General features: G+C 35.8%; 2 protein-coding genes across 2 annotated transcripts; both read right to left on the minus strand.

Annotated features, from left to right (window-relative positions):
- Positions 1-2,072: 2,072 nt before the first annotated feature.
- On the minus strand, positions 2,073-11,311 carry LOC139099035 (uncharacterized). The gene is made up of 2 exons (XM_070651429.1): positions 11,031-11,311; positions 2,073-3,735 (listed from the first exon to the last, which is right to left on the minus strand). The coding sequence occupies exon 2, from the start codon at positions 3,725-3,727 to the stop codon at positions 2,480-2,482; it is 1,248 nt and encodes a 415-aa protein (XP_070507530.1). The 5' UTR covers positions 3,728-3,735; positions 11,031-11,311; the 3' UTR covers positions 2,073-2,479.
- On the minus strand, positions 3,857-10,132 carry LOC139099070 (uncharacterized). Its single transcript, XM_070651468.1, has one exon. It carries the CDS (start codon positions 10,130-10,132, stop codon positions 3,857-3,859), a length of 6,276 nt encoding a protein of 2,091 aa, XP_070507569.1.
- Positions 11,312-18,378: the final 7,067 nt, after the last annotated feature.

The following is an 18,378-nucleotide window of genomic DNA, read 5'->3' on the forward strand; positions in this document are numbered from 1 at the left end:
ATTCTACTTTTTGAGCTTCCTTCTACATTTATTTAGGTATATAGACAATAAACACTTCATTTCTTGTTTTTTTATGTCGCAATTTCAAGATACGCACTTTTCAGGAATATTAATCTACGGCAATCTTAAAAATAAACAAATTGTAAGGTCTTATGGCTGTATACAGGCATTATAGTTGTGAATACATTTGTACGCAGATTTACATGACAAGATCGTAAAGAGATAATGTCTTGGGAAGTGATCTGAGTGATGTTATTATGGTGAAATTCGGCTGTGCTTTAAATGTCAGTTGGAAGCAGAGTTGCTAAACAGTCACCTGTGACAGGCAAAAACCGTACAAATTCTCGGTAATTTGTAAGGTTTTTCTTACAAAACCATATAAATTATCAAGAATTTGTACGGTTTTTGTCTGTTACAGGTGCCTGTTTTGCAACTCTGGTTGGAAGTATGTGACACACTATGTAATCTCGAATAGCACAATTTGATTACCTACTTACTTACTTTGCTGATTGTACAGATCAATTGTGATCCATGATTACTCTCAGATGGCACATGAACCTGTCCCCCTATGTAGCTTCCACTTGCTTCTTTCCAACTGTCAACTGTCTCTGTCAACAAGCTTCCTTCCATGAACTCTTTGGACCAGAGTTGCAAAACAGGTGCGTGTGACAAGCAAAGCCGTCGATAGAGATAGTGTCACACTTGGAATTGATAACTGGTAAGCGGTAGCCAGCGAAAGAGCCAGCTTGGGGAACCGACTAAGGGAGGCCATGGATCACACTTGATCTGTACGGCCAGGGAAGTAAGTAAGCAAGTGACAGGCAAAGCCCGTACAAATTCTTAATAAAACCATACAAATTCTCTACGTCCTTTTGGATAATTCAAAAATTCGGTTCCAAAAGGTATGACTCTGACTTGGTGTCGGATTCGGTTTCAATCTGGTATCATGCCAGAGTCACGCTAGCCTGTTGCCAAATTTGGGATCGATTATCTGACTTGTGGACTGTTCAGGAATGATTGAGAGATCAGTTTCTGATGAGATTCGAACCCATGTCCTCAGAAAAGAGAGAATTCATGACATTCATTGCATATCCATTCACCCACCGACTCCTTTCTCTTGCATTGACAGATTAGCCTACATATACCCTCGACACCCCAGATTCCTCTCTCTACTCCGACACCAAAAGTGTAATCAGTTCTGTTATCAGGATTATTTGGTTAGGTCAAGAACACATTGAGATTTAGAAATACTTTTAAAAAATTATGAATTTGAGTCAACAAACTTTAATCTCAGAGAAAAATAGGTATGTATGTCTTGTTGGCTGTTTGAATTGTGTTAGCTGGAATTGGTATAACTCAGAGTGTGGCTTTCTCAAAAACGACCGTTAATTTTTTTCAAAAAAATATTTTTTGTCGTTAATATTTAAATTTTTTTTGACCGTTACTTTTATTTTTCTTCGCAACGGAAATTTGTATTTTAAAATAAGTTGAGTTCGAAATGTTCGAATTTTTCGACAGTCTAATGTCGAAAAACTAGAATTTGAGACTAAAATAAGTTGAGATCGAAATTAGAGACAGCTACACTCTGGTATAACTTTTAGTTCGGTTTTGGGCAGCCAGCGTAAAGTACAAAATTTTTGAAAATGGCATCTGGCGTGTGCGGTTTCGGTCGAGACTCACGACCAAGGTGAGCTTAGATTGATCTCACCAGAGTTGGCAGGACTTTGGGAGTTCTGATTCCAAAAGTCCAAACAGGGGCCTCTATTGAAGTCCGGACTCAGCTTGTCTTTTGCTTTAATGGAGGCACTTCCACTTTAGAGTGATATCAACTATGCTTTCTTGATGTCGGGACATGAAAACTCCCGTCCGAATATCCTCCGGGACCGGTAATTCGGGAAAGTACCCCTGCAACTACTGGATCTGCCATCTGGATCTACAAATCAAATGTCAAATGACAACATTGGTTCCAAATCTGAATATTTACTCTTCATTAATGCCAAGAAACTACAAAGTTCAATATCAATCACCCTTTCAGTCACTTAGTTGTGAACACGAGTAAAGTTAGTTTATAATTTTCATTTAATTTCACTATTTATTGTGCACTAATTAACACTCAAAACTATTAAAATTGGAAATTTTTTGAAAAATTGTGCGAACACGCGACTTTACTCTTTCACGTTCGGTTTCAAAGGGAAAGATCTTCGTAAAAAGGGGTCTCAACGTAAGATTCGAAAAGAGATGCGAATATTTGAATTCGTAAAGTCCGTTAGATATCATCGCACAATTTGTACAATATAATTCGATTGTAAATACATTATAACATTGTGTAATTGTAAATAATTAATCATTTGTGAACAATAGTAATTAAAGAATGAGGAAAATAATTCATATAACTTGACATTAGAAAAAATAATAATATAATAATTCAAAAATGCAGAACTGTCGTAATACGCAACGACATCCTCGACCCCCGCCAAAGTTATTTCTCTGTAGCGGTAGTTGTCAATTCCTCATCGTCCAGCTGGACATCCTCATTGATGACTAGACTGCATTGTTCATCTGATGACGACAAGTGTGCGACTAAATCTGGTACCCTTTTTGGGGCTACCTTTGTCGTCCAATTAGTAACTCTGCGATCAACAGGCTTCACTATGCGAACTTCTTCTTCGGATGAGTCGTATACAAGAATTTCCTTTTCGGAAGTGACACTCCTCTTGCTCTTGATTGTTGTGACCGATAACTTATCCATGTCTTTACGCTTTGTCCGCTTGTTCTTGTTGCTAATTACACGTGCACTTGCCGCACTTGTGGATGGTTGAGACTTTTGTGTCTCATCAACTTGATGTGCAGTTGGTTTCACAATGACCGACTTCAATGTTGCAGGAACTTGCTCCTTTACTTTCATTGAAGGAATTGTGATTGACTGTTGTAAGACTTGTTGTGGCACTAAGTCTAATGTAGCAGCATTTTGTTCCTTGACTAATGCTACCGAAGCTAATTTGACTACTGGAACATGACGAATAATAGTAAGTTGGTTTAGACGATCAGCATCTTCTGACCATTCACACATACCGCGTTCGAAAATGTGAGCGTCAGGAACTCGAACCAACATTGGAACGTTGTCACTGAGTACAGCTGTGACTTGTCGATTAAATACTAAATGTGGCACTGGCTCAATTTCACCTCCAATCTCACGTGCCTCTCGTTGATATAAATACGTAACGAATCCATCGGTTCGTGTTTGACGTTTGACTGCGTCATAATTAAGACGTATACCCGTTATTACTGCTGAGTCTTCAAATGAGGTCACGATCCTCTTTAGGTATTCGGTAGTTCCAAAGCTATCCTTTTGCTTAGCTAGGCCTTTGACATGAACTGAAATTGGAAGTTGACCATATCGCTCGCTTTCAGTGCCTGATGTCAATTTGGCTCTGCCAAGAATTGAATCAACAATCGTCGGTGCTTGAAAATCACGTCCATCGCCCACCAATTCGATATAAGTTTGTTCCATAAATCTCGCATCGATTAATGACGTACAGAAGACATAAATGGTTCTTCCTAAGCGCTTTGCTCTGTAATCAGCTGTGCGAGCAATGCCAATAATATGTCTGGAATATTCCCCTAATTTAGTCAGCAGATTGTAAAATTTGATTCTGCTTGGAATCTCATCAATACGTAGTATGTAGTACGGGTTGGCAAAAATACGGGGCTCATCTATTTCATTCATGATAAAGACTGTAATGATAATAAGCAAATAAAATGTTAATATATTTCTCGTCTTGTACGAGATTTTAAAATCGAATAATTCAATTATTAGTTCAACAGTTAATTTTAGTGACAAGTTTGTTGCCACTAGTCACATTGATTTTATTTCAATCTTCGCTAAGCGCTTTACGCTGCGATTTTTTCTTGTTGCCCCATTAGGCATGAGCAAATCTACAACTCGGCCTATTTTATCTTTTCCGCTATAGATTTTAAGCACTCTTGCACGTTCCCAAGCTTTTCTGGTTTTATTGGGATCTATCAGCAGCACCAAGTCGCCAGTTTTTATGGGAGCACTATCTTTGAACCACTTAGTTCTTTTGGTTAGAACCGGAAGATATTGGCTGACAAACTTTCTTGCCATTTCATCTGCTAGAATTCTTCCACGCCTATATTGGTCTTTGTCGCTAAGTGGATCCGGAATTTCACTCAATCCATGAATAGACGGCAATAACGGCCATCCACTGCGATATTTTGCCAAATGATGAGGTGTTAGTACTTCCTCATCCTCAGAACTAATTGGGTTATGGGTGAGAGGTCTACAATTGACCCGGTGTGCTGTTTCCTGCAGTGCGATGTTGAACTCTATCCTGGTTATTTTCTTTCCTTCTATGGCTTCCTGAATAGATCGTTTAACGGTTTGAATTAACCTCTCGTAGAATGCGCCAAACCAGGGCGACTGCACTGGGATGAATGTCCAGGAAGCATAAGTCTCTTGTGCCAACTTGGCTTCTAAATCCTTCTTTGCTTCTTTGAGAAAATCAATTATAGCTTTACTATCATGTCGGATAATGTTGGCGGTACCAACAAAGTTGGTACCATTGTCAGAGATAAATTCTCTTATCGGGCCGTGGCTTGTCCACAAAACCATAATTGCTTGAAAGACTTCTAATGAAGTCAAACTATCCAGTACATGTAACTGAATAAATCTCGACATGGTGCAAGTGAAGATGAGAATCCACACTTTTTTCTGATGCCCATTCTTAGCATATATTGTGCAGGGACCCGCACAATCGAGACCAGTTACTTCAAAGGGCTTCAATTTCGCGTCTACCCTCACATTGGGTAACGGTGCCATTTTATACTCGACTGGATTAGCGCGACGAAAGCCACAATAGTTGCAAAGTGACTTGACTTCCTTCAGGGCTGATCTCAATTGCGGCATCCAATACTTTCCACGGAATTCAGCAACTTGCGCCTCTAACATAACATGTCTAAATTTGTAATGATAATCGAATAACAAAGTGAAACTTAATTCACTTTTCCTCGGCACGAGGGGAGCTAAAGTTTGTGCATAAGAATCATCCTCTGGTTTCACCCTTGAATTTATGCGTATTACTTCATTTGTGTCCATAAATACATTTAATTGGAGTAATTCTGGATTACTAATGCGCTTCCCTTTCCTCAATTTCTCATATTCATGAGTATAGACTTCTCTCTGTATGCGCCGGATTATAAATAATTCTGCACGGAGAATTTCTTCCTTTGTAAGTGTGTTGAAATTCTTGCTGGTCCTTATCGATTCTCTTGCCTCATGATTGTTCCATTGCTTTGACTTAAGTAATGGAATTATTGCTTCATAATATAATTTAAGAGCTCTTCCTATCGCTCTTACTAATTTTGACCAACGACTCAAAATTGTTGGTCTCAACAAGTCGATAATGAAATCGTTTGCTAGTTGGCAATCTATTGGTGGCAATTTGATGGTTGGTGTGACATTTATAGCCTGAACATTTCCAATAACTGCTTTTGGACCTCCTGAAACCTTTTGTTTCGGCCAATAATCTCTTGGTGCCCTTAAAAATGATGGTCCTTGATACCATACAGTATTAATGTCTGCAAAGTTTAACTTTTGAAACTTCGTTGCCAAATCTGCAGCATTATTCTTGCTGTCAACATAGTTCCACTGACTCTGCTCTGTCAGTTCCAAAATTTCCTCCACGGGTGATACAGCAAATCTCGGCAAATTGATGTTGTCATTTTTCAGCCAATTCAAGACTATTTGACTGTCTGACCATTGAAACCGCTCTAAATTAAAATCATCATGATGTTTTCTTATTGTATCCGAAAGTCTGGCTGCTAATAATGCTGACAACATTTCTAGTCTAGGCATTTCACTGATCTCTGTTTTAGTTTTTATCTTTATTGGTGCTACTTTCGCTTTTGACATGACAAAACTAACTTGCCTATATCCATTGAATGTTCCAACTAAGTATGAAACAGCTGCAATTGCCTCCTTGCCGGCATCACAAAATGTATGCAGTTCCAGTGTTGCAGCTTGTGTCATATTGTAGGACGGAAATCTTAAACGTGGTATTTTCAATAACGATACCTTTTCCAAATCGTTCAGCCAATTTAACCAAGCCTTGTGCTCATCATCGTCAATCTCTTCATCCCATCCTAACTTTTTCCTCCAGGACCGCTGCAGTAAAATTCTGCCTCTTATAATGCAGTGACTTATCAGTCCCAGGATATCAAAAATTCTTGCTATAGTAGAGCATTGGTCACGTTTTGTTGGTTTATGTCCACATTCTGTGACCAGTTTTATAAACGCATTTTTATTTAAATTAAATTCATAAGCATCTGTTTTGGGATTCCATGCTACCCCTAAAACCTTCGTAGTATAAGATGCTTCTTCAGCTGTCATAAACTCAATGCTTTCTCGCTTAACATTTTCTGTATTCAGAGCTTGTAGGACTTCTAAACTGTTACTTTGAAATCCTACTAAATCCCAGTTGATTGTCTTCAGGATCTCGATACATTGTGTTGCAACTTCAACTGCTGCTTCAACCGTTTCCTCGCTGCTTATCAAGTCATCCATATATGTGAAATCCTTTAATGCTCTTGCAGCTTTTGAGAATCTTGCTTCCCATTTATCAGCTGTTTTGTTCTTGACGAACTGTGATACAAACGGGCTACATTTAGGCCCGAATAACATTACTTGCATAATGTATATTTGCAGAGGGTCATCTAAATTGTATCTCCATAAAATCCGTTGACATTGTTGGTCTTGCTCACTTATAAATATTCGATGAAACATACTTTTGACATCCCCTGTGAATGCTATTTTATTCATCCTCATTCTCATCAGGGGTTTAAGCATATCCACCAGCAAATTAGGTCCCATTAAAAGTTGCTCGTTCAATGATGTGCCTTGGTAGCGAGCTGCAGCATCATAAACATTACGTGTCTTAATAGGATGCTTATTCTGATTAACTACCAGCGACATTGGAAGGTAGTTTACGTTGGGCCAGTTTCCATTTATGTCCTTCTCTCTTGCCGGTCGGACATAATTTTCATTAATTAACTCAATGAAATTGTTGTTGAATGCTTCCAGCAATTCAGGATTCTTTCTCAATTTGTTTTCTTGAGCTATTTGTCTCTTGTAGACCATTGGATAGTTGTCTGGTAGCACAGGATTGTCCGATGCCCATACTAGCGGAACTTCGACTGAGCCACTCGGCAGGATTTTCATTCCTTTCTCTAATTTCTCGATCGCTAATTGTTCATCTTTCTTCAGATGATTATGCATTGGCTTTATTCCTAAGCTTTCAATTGCACATGAATAAGTATAAATCCTATTCAATTCTTCATTCGCGTCTTGTATATCTACTGGACCTCCTTGATGCATGTTGACTGTAAATGCATGATGCACGCACTCTAATGCACCTCCATAAATCGTGTATCCAAGCTTACTCTTCAAAGCCACCGGTTTATTCTGTCCATCTTGAATGACTGGTTCAATAGCTTCAAATAGGTAAGCATGTGTAGAACCTATGAGTATAGAAGCCACTGCGTTTTCATATGAAGCAAACGGTACTTTCCTCAAATATGGGAATTGTTTCTTCAATGCCTCAACATTCAGTGTCCGTGGTGGAAGCGATAAATCATTGACAGCATAGCAGTTGTTTAACTCAATTATTTCACTGCCATTTCCTACTCCAGAAATCTTCAGTTTAATTTTTATTGCATCGACTAACTTCTTTGATGAGTCTGTCCATTGCAGTTCTATGATGCAATTCTCGCCAGTTATTCCCAATTCATCCACCAAATCTCTTTTAATTAATGTGATTTCTGCTGCTGAATCACCTATAGCGTAACCAATTGCATTACAATTATGTCCATAGAAAATTGTCTTGAACAATTTAATGGTACGTTCTGAACTTTCATTTACGGCACAAAGTTGCCTACTGATTGTAAATGTTGCATACGGTTTGACTTGATTCAAATCCTTTGGTGGATGACATGGATAGCCTTGCACTACATGTAATTGATTTGGAAGTCCATGATGAACGACAGCAGCAATATGATTATTCACACCTGATGCTTCTGGTTGATTTGATATTGTTGCTTGTTGTGATTGCTGATGCTCTTCGATTTTCTCCTTTGCTCTTGCTGCATTTGCATTTGTATTTTGTCTACGATGCTGTTTTCTAAATGTCTTCGAGAAATTAGTCGAAGTGTTTCCTCGATGCAGCGTAATATGATGTTTCGCTGAACATCTAGTGGTCTTGTCCACTTTGAATCCACATCCTGACTTTAAGTCACACTCACTTGCCATGTGACCAGATGTAAGTATGCAATTCATGCATAATCTTTTGGACCTCACAAGGTTGTACTTGCCATCCATTCTTAATTCGCGATAAGTCTTGCACTCCACCGCAAAATGATTTGTTTTGTTACAAATCTCACATTTTTTGGGCAATTGCTTAACTTTATTCATATCGTAACCAAGGTATTTGGCTGTTTGATTATCACGTATCTCATACTTATAAGAATCTGGAGTAAATGCTGATACGTTAGCTGAGTTGTTGATGACCGAAGCTGTCATCACTTGGTAATCTTTCGATTTATTCTTTGTTGCCTTCTCCTCTTCAAATTTGAAATTCCCTAGTGGAAGAGTTTTCGAAATATTATTCAGAAACTCAAACTGAACATCCAATCTCTCCATTCTTGTTGTGGCTTCAGGATGTTTCTCATAATAAAATTTGTAATACAGCTCTTGATGATATGGTTCCAGTTGTCCATGTAGCCTGGATGAGATGCTTGTATCAGCAATTGTTATGCCAGCATAACTACAAGCTGCCATAAAGTTTGCTATTCTTGTTGTTACTTCTACACATGAAGCATGAGTTAAGGGTCTTGATAGCTTGGTGCTCAACAATTTGTTTCGAGCACTCTCGACGACGATGTTTGAATTCCCGAAACTATCTTTCAGGTAGTCCATCATTCTTTGTGATGACATATTCATATATAGACTATCAATGCGTGCTAGGGCTTGTCCCGTCAACGCTTGTCTTATATGAGACTTCATTTGATCATCCGTATATTCTCCTTCTGCCCAATTCCTCATTACTGCTCGCTCAAATGATAACCATCGCTCTGGATTACCATCAAACTTTTCAAGTTTGGGCAAGTTGCGCCTTATTTCGTTTATTGACAGCTTATTGAGTTGCCTCAATGTTGTTTCAATGTGACTGTCAGATGTACTATTGTTTTGTTGATTAGGTAAGGACTGAGGACCTTCATGCTTTCCATGAACTCCAATCATTTCATTGATGACACGTGATGACTGACGAATTTCATCATCTAATCGCGTTGATGCTCTATTTGCATTCAAGACAGCATTAGTAAATGATGCTTCTTGATCTCTTGCATGATCAGCAGTATTATACGTGCCACTATTGGATCTTGCCCCAATAGTGCTTCCATTCATTGTCGATGATTGCAAAAATCCCATAATTTGAGAAATTTGTTCCGTCTGTGCGAGCACAAGAGACTTCAAGTCTTTATTGGATTGCCTAATAGACTTGAATTTCTTCTGTAACTTGTTGAAATCCGTCCTTAAATTATGTGACGACAGTGATCCATTTGCATTAATGTGCAACGATTCATTTATCATTTCATCATAATCGGAACTTGATTCCTCTGACTGATGAACGATATGACTTGTTTCCTTAATAAATTGTTTGATTCTCTCATCAAATGGCATCATGTAATATTCTGAGCTGACTACTGCTTGTGCTGCTGCATTCATTGGATTGGTTAAACAATACTGGCACATCCATGGTAGTTGAACTTCAGTTAAAGATGTAACATTACATCCAGCACAGCGTAAGTGATAAATCCTATCACACGTGATACATAAAACCAATTTTTGTAGATCTTCATGTTGTTGTTCTTCCTCTTGAGCTTCAAACCATTTGCATGCATTGTTTAATCCACATCGTACATGGTCCTTCACTAAATCAATAGCGAATATATAATTGTTGACGATCTTGCTCGTCGGGTTCTTCGCTCTATATTCGGCTTTTGCGTTGTGGTCGTTTAAAAACCATTGTGCGAGACTGCCTAAATCCTCGACGTTCATTCTGATTCGTTGTTGTAGATGGACTGATATTAAAGTGACTTGATCACTTTACTTGAAGTATGGAATGCGTTTCTTGCAACGTATCCCTATGAGAATTGCTACTTGTTTGTGCAACAATTTGTGAATGACAAAAATATGCGTCTTGTTGTCCGACGACTTGATATGAATGACAAAAAAATATGCGTCTTGTTGTTCGACGACTTGATGTGAATGACAAAAAAAAAAATGTGCGTCTTTTTGTTCGACGACTTGATGTGACTGATAAAATGTGCGTCTTTTTGTTCGACGACTTGATGTGACTGATAAAATGTGCGTCTTGTTGTTCGACGACTTGACGTTTCTGATAAAATGTGCGTCTTGTTGTTCGACGACTTGACGTTTCCCCTTTAATGTGATGATACACTTCCTTCAGAAGCTGCCGAATTATTGCACTGATAGCAGGTTGATAACGTGGAGAAATTCGATGATTGATGACGACTTGTAAATTTGCACAATTGTTGTGACTCACGATTGCACTTATAACTGGAAGTGACTAACTGGATGCACTTTTTTGCAAGTGACTGACGAAATGATGCGTCCCTTATTCGACGAATTTCCCAGCTTCAAACTAATATGTTTGTGCCTTTTGCACGGCGGTAAGTCGCCACTTGACGGCGACTATGATGTTGAATGTGAAAAATTGAAAGTGATGAAAAAATTGAAAGTGCCTTTTGAATAGCGGTAAGTCGCCACTTGACGGCGACTATGATGGTTTGTGCTTCTTGTATAGCTTGATGACCAGAATTTCGTGCCTCTGTAGGCTCTTGTTTTGTTGAATTTGTTTTTTCAACAAATTATTTGAATTTTTTAATGGGAAGAAAAAAAGACAAAATAAGGTTATAAATTTATGTGTACTCACTACAGAGGTGTTCTGGTCGATTTGACTGCGACTAAGCTTCTCAAACGGCTCTGATGATGATAATAATCCAGCAGATTTTGATCTTCTCACGCGGTGACAAATATTTTTGGCGAATATTTTTCCACGAGACTTTTACGCGCGAAATTTGGCGATTTTAATGAAACTCGATTACTTATCACTTCTTTAACACTATAAGCACACTTTAATTTCACTTTTCGTGAGTTTGCAAGTTATATTCACTTATAATTTTTTAATTGTAATAATTGAACCTCAAATTTTCTTCACTTTTGCAAATTTTTTCAACAAGATTGAATTTTTCAAAAGTTATCAATTTTTCAAAAAAGATGTGAACACGAGTAAAGTTAAATTATAATTTTCATTTAATTTCACTATTTATTGTGCACTAATTAACACTCAAAACTATTAAAATTGGAAAAAATAGGAGATTTTTTGAAAAATTGTGCGAACACGCGACTTTACTCTTTCACGTTCGGTTTCAAAGGGAAAGATCTTCGTAAAAAGGGGTCTCAACGTAAGATTCGAAAAGAGATGCGAATATTTGAATTCGTAAAGTCCGTTAGATATCATCGCACAATTTGTACAATATAATTCGATTGTAAATACATTATAACATTGTGTAATTGTAAATAATTAATCATTTGTGAACAATAGTAATTAAAGAATGAGGAAAATAATTCATATAACTTGACATTAGAAAAAATAATAATATAATAATTCAAAAATGCAGAACTGTCGTAATACGCAACGACACTTAGTCATTCAGGCAAAACAACAAAAAACTTGACAAAAACATCATCCATTAATTTTTTTGAAAGAAATCCAACAAAACAGACTTTTTTGCGACGAATTTTTTAATCGCACGATCTTTCCTCTCTTCTTATTTGCTGTGAAATTAATTTGACCATGTGCTTTATCAGCCAGTCAGTCATTCAGACGAAAAACGAACAGTGGATGAAGAAGAAGAAGTTGAAAAAATATTTTGACTTCATTTACGTCGTGTATATATTTTTTTGGAATTGATGTGATTTTTAATTCTTTCATTATAAACATTAGGAAATGTGCGTATATCGCGGATGTGGTGTGATTGTTGCTGGATATGTTAGTTGGAGACGTGGAGTGATCATGTCGGTGGACTGAAAATTCGTTGGAAAGGAGCTGTTGATAGGGATGAAGTTGCAATTGGGATTGGGAATTGTCTGGTGGATCCAACAACTTCAAGTGACATCGATGGGATGTCATGGATCTGTACCAGAGTTGCAAAACAGGCACCTGTAACAGGCAAAAACCGTACAAATTCTTGATAATTTATATGGTTTTGTCAGAGTGTGGCCGTCTCAAATTCGAGTTTTTCGACATTAGACTGTCGAAAAATTCGAACATTTCGAACTCAACTTATATTAACGAAAAAAATATTTTTTTGACAATATTAACTGTCGTTTTTGAGAAAGCCACACTCTGGGTTTTGTAAGAAAAACCTTACAAATTACCGAGAATTTGTACGGTTTTTGCTTGTCATAGGTGCCTGTTTTGCAACTCTGATCTGTACAGCCAGCAACTCTGTAAGCAAATTGCCAAAATTCAACAAAATGAGAACAAAATTCATGCAAATGTTTGCTTTATCAATTCCAATTTCACTGCTTACTGCTTATTTTCTGGTCGATTTCTCAGCTGTGCACATGATGTTTGAATAGAAAATCGGTCCATTAAAAGGCTTAATTTAATTAACATATCTAGATTGAAAGCATTTCATATATCTTAATTGACTTTTTACATACATGTTGAAAGCATTTCAATCATCATGAATTTGTGCTGTTGACGTCTAAATTTCAGGGTGACCTTCCTTGTTTATGGTTAGGTATCTGCATGATTTGGTAAGGATTGAGCCAGAAATTGCCAAACTTTCGAGAGTATGACATATTTATCAAGTAGAAATCCAGTGTTGTCATACTTTCCTGTTATATACTTAATGACACAGTAGTGCAGTGGTGGACAACCTTTTACTTTTTACGGCACACCTTTGTGGATTGCCTCAACCAAAACCATACACGTTAAACGGTTCTTGAAATTTTCAAAAAAATTAAACGGCGCCACTAGTGTGCCACGTCACACATGTCACCCATCGACGCACTAATGTGTCGCGAAGTACAGTATGAGTAGCATTGATCTAAATCAGTGGTGGACAATCTGTGTGTCGCGACACATTAGTGTGCCACGAAACATGTGTTGCTCGTCACTGCACTAGTGTGTCGAGAAGCACAGTTTGAGTAGCACTGTTTTAAACCAGTGGTGGGCAACATGGAAATGACATGAACTTAATGCTGTGTGCGGTTTCAGTCGAGGCATACCACCAAGATGTGTCGCGACACACATGTTGCCCATCACTGCCCTAAAACTCTCACGTATCAATTCCAAAAAAGCAAAGTCAATGAAAACATGTCCAAGAAATTCGTCAACAACTTTTAATTTGCTCAATAATTTTTTGAATAATTTAATGCTCATGTCTGATTATGTCCATAAACATTTGATCAATTCAACCTTTAAAGCTTATTAATTGCTATTTAATTTCGCTTACCACAGCGTTGTTTTTGCAAAAATCTAAAAATATTCACGACAAGTTTTCAACAATTAATAAGCCTACTCAATTAAAAATTAATTTTTCAACTTGCTGAATGTAAATGATCTGTTTATGTAACAAAGTAAGCAATTTTGCAGTCATTAAGTGTAAGTGTCATGACAGCAGGTTTGTGATGTAGTGGACAATAGGTTAAAGCAGTGGTGAGCAACCTGTGTGAGGGGAGGCACACTAGAGTGTGAGGGGAGGCACACTAGAGTGTGAGGGGAGGCACACTAGAGTGTGAGGGGAGGCACACTAGAGTGTGAGGGGAGGCACACTAGAGTGTGAGGGGAGGCACACTAGAGTGTGAGGGAGGTACACCAGATTATGAGAGGAGGCACACTAGAGTGTGAGGGGAGGCACACTAGAGTGTGAGGGGAGGCACACCATCAAGGTGTGCCATGAAAAAACGGTTGTCCGCCGCTTGCTTAAGGCAACAAATTTCACTTTAAACTATTTAACATGTTGACAAAACTATTTGAACAATGAAAAAAACAGTTAATTAAGTAGAATTTATACATGATTTACCAAATCTGTAAAACAAAAAAACACCACAGAAAGCTATTCATTCCATTTATATACAACAAAAAAAAGATTAAAGAAAGAAGAAGAAAATTAAATATTGCTGTGTTGTTTACAACTCTCGAAACCTGTTTCATCCATAATTTTATCCACACATCTTGTACATAATTCTGTGTATATGGAGTCAATTTGAGAGTTGAGCTTCTGAAATTTTTTTTATTTTTATTTTTGTAAACAATTGAATTCTGTATGTGGAATGGAAGCGAGAATTACATTAATATGAATATATGCATATAGTGTGTCATGCATACTCTTGCATTAGAGTGAACTGTGAAATGCAACAAGATATTATATTTCATTTTATGTGTGTGTATTTGTGTATGATTTATTCTTTCTGATTTTGCTTAATTTGAATGTTTTTAACTTTGTTTTCCACTTGAATGGATTTTGAGGGATTGTTGTTAGTTTGGCTTGGTTGCTTTGATGGTTTTTGATGATGTTTTAAAGTTATTTTACCTGGAAAATAAAGAAAATTACTGAATTTTGACAAATTTTCAATAAAATTCTGAAATTTGACAATATCAAACGGAGTGAAACTATGAAAAACCTGAGAAAATTCATAGTTTCAAACCCTTTTGCTTTGATAATTTTGTTTAATCTAGAAAATAGAGAAAATTATTGAAATTTAACAAATTTTGATCAAAATCTTGAAATTTAACAATATCAGAGGGTGTGAAACTACGAATTTTTTTGAAAATTCATAATTTCAACATCTTTTTTTCACTGTAAAATGAAGAAAATTGTTGAATTTTTCAAAAATTTCATTAAAATAATAAAATTTGAAATATCAAAGGGTGTGAAACTAAGAAAAACCAAGAAAAATTCATAGTTTCAGACCCTTTTGCTAGTTGAAAAATGACTGAATTTTGATATATTTTCACTAAGATTTTAAATTTTTAAAATATGAAAGGATGTAAAACTACGCAAAACCTGGAAAAACCAAGAAATATTATTAGTTTCAATCTCTTTAGCTCTTTAGCTTTAAAATTTAAAATCATCAAAGGGTCTGAAACTATGAAAAACTAACCAAAATTTCATAGTTTCACACCCTTTCAATGAGAATTTGAAAATTGAATGATCGTTAAAAATTTTTAATAAATTTCAACAAAATTAAAACTCAAGGGACTGAAACTACGAAAAATTATTTGAATTCCAATGATAAATTGATTGATTTTAAATTTATAACGGTCAAAACTCATAAACAACAAATCAAATGAGCCGGAAAACTGCGCTTAACCCTTTCAATTCATGAATCCATAACTGTGTGACTTTAATACCATTTTTGTGTTTTTGTTGTGCTCTTCAACTTTGTTTTTATTTCTTTCTTTTTCTTTCCCTTTTCGTTACACAAAAGAAGAAATGAATGTAAGTGAGTGAGTGAGAGGAATAAAGATTAAGAGAGAAAGAGAGCCTGTATAAGATTACAAAAGAAAACAAAAAACATACGATATTTATGTGTGACTGTATTGGTTAAATATGTAAATTTTCATGAGAAAATCTATTCAAAATTGAGAGAGAGAATTTTAAAATTTTTAATTAAAAATTTTTGCATTTCATTATTTTGCTGTCAGGGTTGGCTACGGAATGTCCAATAAATTTTATTCTGAATTTCTCATTTTTTAATTTTTATTTCCTTCAACAAAAACTTTAAAGTCACATTAAAATTTATGTTCCTATAAATATAACAAGTCGTACAAACACAAATGCAGCACATCCACAAAATGTCATTGAAGGAAAACGAAAACAACAAAAGGAAAAATCTGTTTTTCACTGTTTATGAATGAAAAAATAATAAATTTTCCCTTTTTTCACAATGACTACGTGCCATTCCTGACGTCCCTATCGTTATTAAGGATAAACTCTCTCATTTCTCTTAGATTTTGACTTCAATTCTCTCAATTTTTATCCACAAATTCTCCCAAATTATCCACAACAAGTATCATCGGGTCGAGTGGCAGTAAATAAGAAGAACCTGAGGGAACGAATGAGATATAACATTGAAAGACATCTTATTACGTCGTTTCTTTTAGAACTCTTTGCCTTTTCATCTACAGCAAGTCATGAAAAGAAGAAAATTCTCTTTTTTTTCTATTTTAAAGAATGGAAAGAACCTTTTTTGTTGTTGGAATCACATACAATGAAAAACTTATTTCAAGGTTAAAAAACAATTAGTAATTGGAGAAATTGTGCCGTACGTCATTTGAATACTATAAATTACAAAATATTAATAACAAAGGAAAAATCTTCTTTATAATTAACAATGAATTTTTAATTGTATATGCTTATAGTAGCTTATTCCGATTGAATAAATGAAAATTTCAGGTTTTTTATTCACAAAACATTCTGGTTTGGTCAAATTATGCAAAAATTTCCATTGAATATGTAAATGACGGCACAGAAGAGTCAATTCAGCAAGTGTGGATATGTATATTCACCAAATTTTGTATATATTCAGTGAAATCAATTTGGTTTGACTGTTAAGATTCGAAAAAATCATTGGTATGTTCGATGACTTACTTTTCAGCTTATAACTTCGGTTTTTTCTCGTCAAAAAAATGTTCAATTCAGCAACATAGTGAATTCAGTATTTAAACAGGTTTTAAACATTCAGAAGCTTTGTAACTGTGGACAATTCAGCAACAAAGGGGATTTCAGCATTTCAGCAACTTAGCAAACTCAGCAGCTCAGTAACTAAACGAATTCAGCAATTCAATAAATTCAACAGCTCCGCAATTAAATTAATTCAGTCAGTTGCCAAGTTCAGCAGCTCAGCGACTAAAGGAGTTCGACAATTCAGCAACCCCGAAACAAAAAATTATCAAATTACAAAACAAACTATCAAACCTCAGTAACAGGAGCTCAGCTATTCAGTAGCTTATCAAATTGCTCAAATATGCAATTAAACAAACTCATCAATTCAGCAAACTAACAAATTCAGGATTTCAAGAACTTAAGGGTTGTTCGATAATAACGAACTCAGCAACTTAACAAATTCAGCAGCTCAGTCAGTTAAGGAATTCAGCAATTCAACAAATTCAGCAGATTGTCAATTTAACAAACTCAGTCGTTTTGTAATTTAATGAATTTGGCAATTTAATTAATCTAGTAGTTCAGCAGTTTAACAAATTAAGACAAATTGACAAATTGACAACTTGACGAAGAATTCAGCAACAAAGAATCTAAGTAAATTCAGCAATTCAGCAGCTTAGCAACTAAATGAATTTGGTAACTTTATAAATTCAGCATTTTTGCAGCTAAATCAATTTAACGGCTTGAAAGAAATGAATTCAACAGTTCAGTCACAATTTAGCGAATTCAGCAACTAAGACAATTAAGAAGTTCAAAAATGAATTCAGCAACTCAGCAAATAAATTCAGCAATTCAGCAACTTGACGAACAAAGTAGTCTAATTCAGCAGAATAGAATCTGTTTACTACAAAATCTCATCACATTGTTCAACAATTCATAAACAAATCTCCAAGATGTTACTCAAAAAGAACGGAATTAGAACATACAAATCCGTTGATCTGAATGATCTCGTATTGTCATTAATTACTAAGAACTTTTTTCTTTTCTTTTTAAAATAGCAATTAAGCTATTAAAATGACACAAACAGATTCTATAATTAGAATATTATTCAAAGTAAAAAACACAGTAAACGTCTCCCTCAGCTGTTTATTGGATGCACCGTGCCTTTTTTTCCTCATTTCCTGTATTCATTCAACCATTTGCCCTTCAAAATAATAAAATACAGGCAGTAAAAACGAGAGAGAAAAGAAATTAAAAACGAATAACCCAAATTTTTTAAATTATTTTGTTTATAAAACTCGCCAAAAAGTGAGTGAATAAGAGAGACATACATAGAATATAGATACATAACGCAAAAAAACAGCAGCAAGCAAGAAGAAATAATCAATAGCAATATTTGCCGGCTTTTTTCCCAACGAAAACACCGAACATGTTGAACATTTTCAGCTCTTTTTTTCTGTATTTTCTCCCTAGGTACGGCAGAGACAGCTATTGCGTCGCAGAAAAATTATTCTTCTTGTCCCGATGTCTTGTTTCTATCTGACTTGTTTACAGCAGTGACTTTTTATCATATATAAAATTGTATATAAATGTTATCAATTG

Source organism: Chironomus tepperi, unplaced genomic scaffold, assembly GCF_022539635.2.
Source record: "Chironomus tepperi strain 1889 unplaced genomic scaffold, CSIRO-AGI_Ctep_v1 contig_461, whole genome shotgun sequence".
Classification (NCBI taxonomy): Eukaryota; Metazoa; Arthropoda; class Insecta; order Diptera; family Chironomidae; genus Chironomus; species Chironomus tepperi.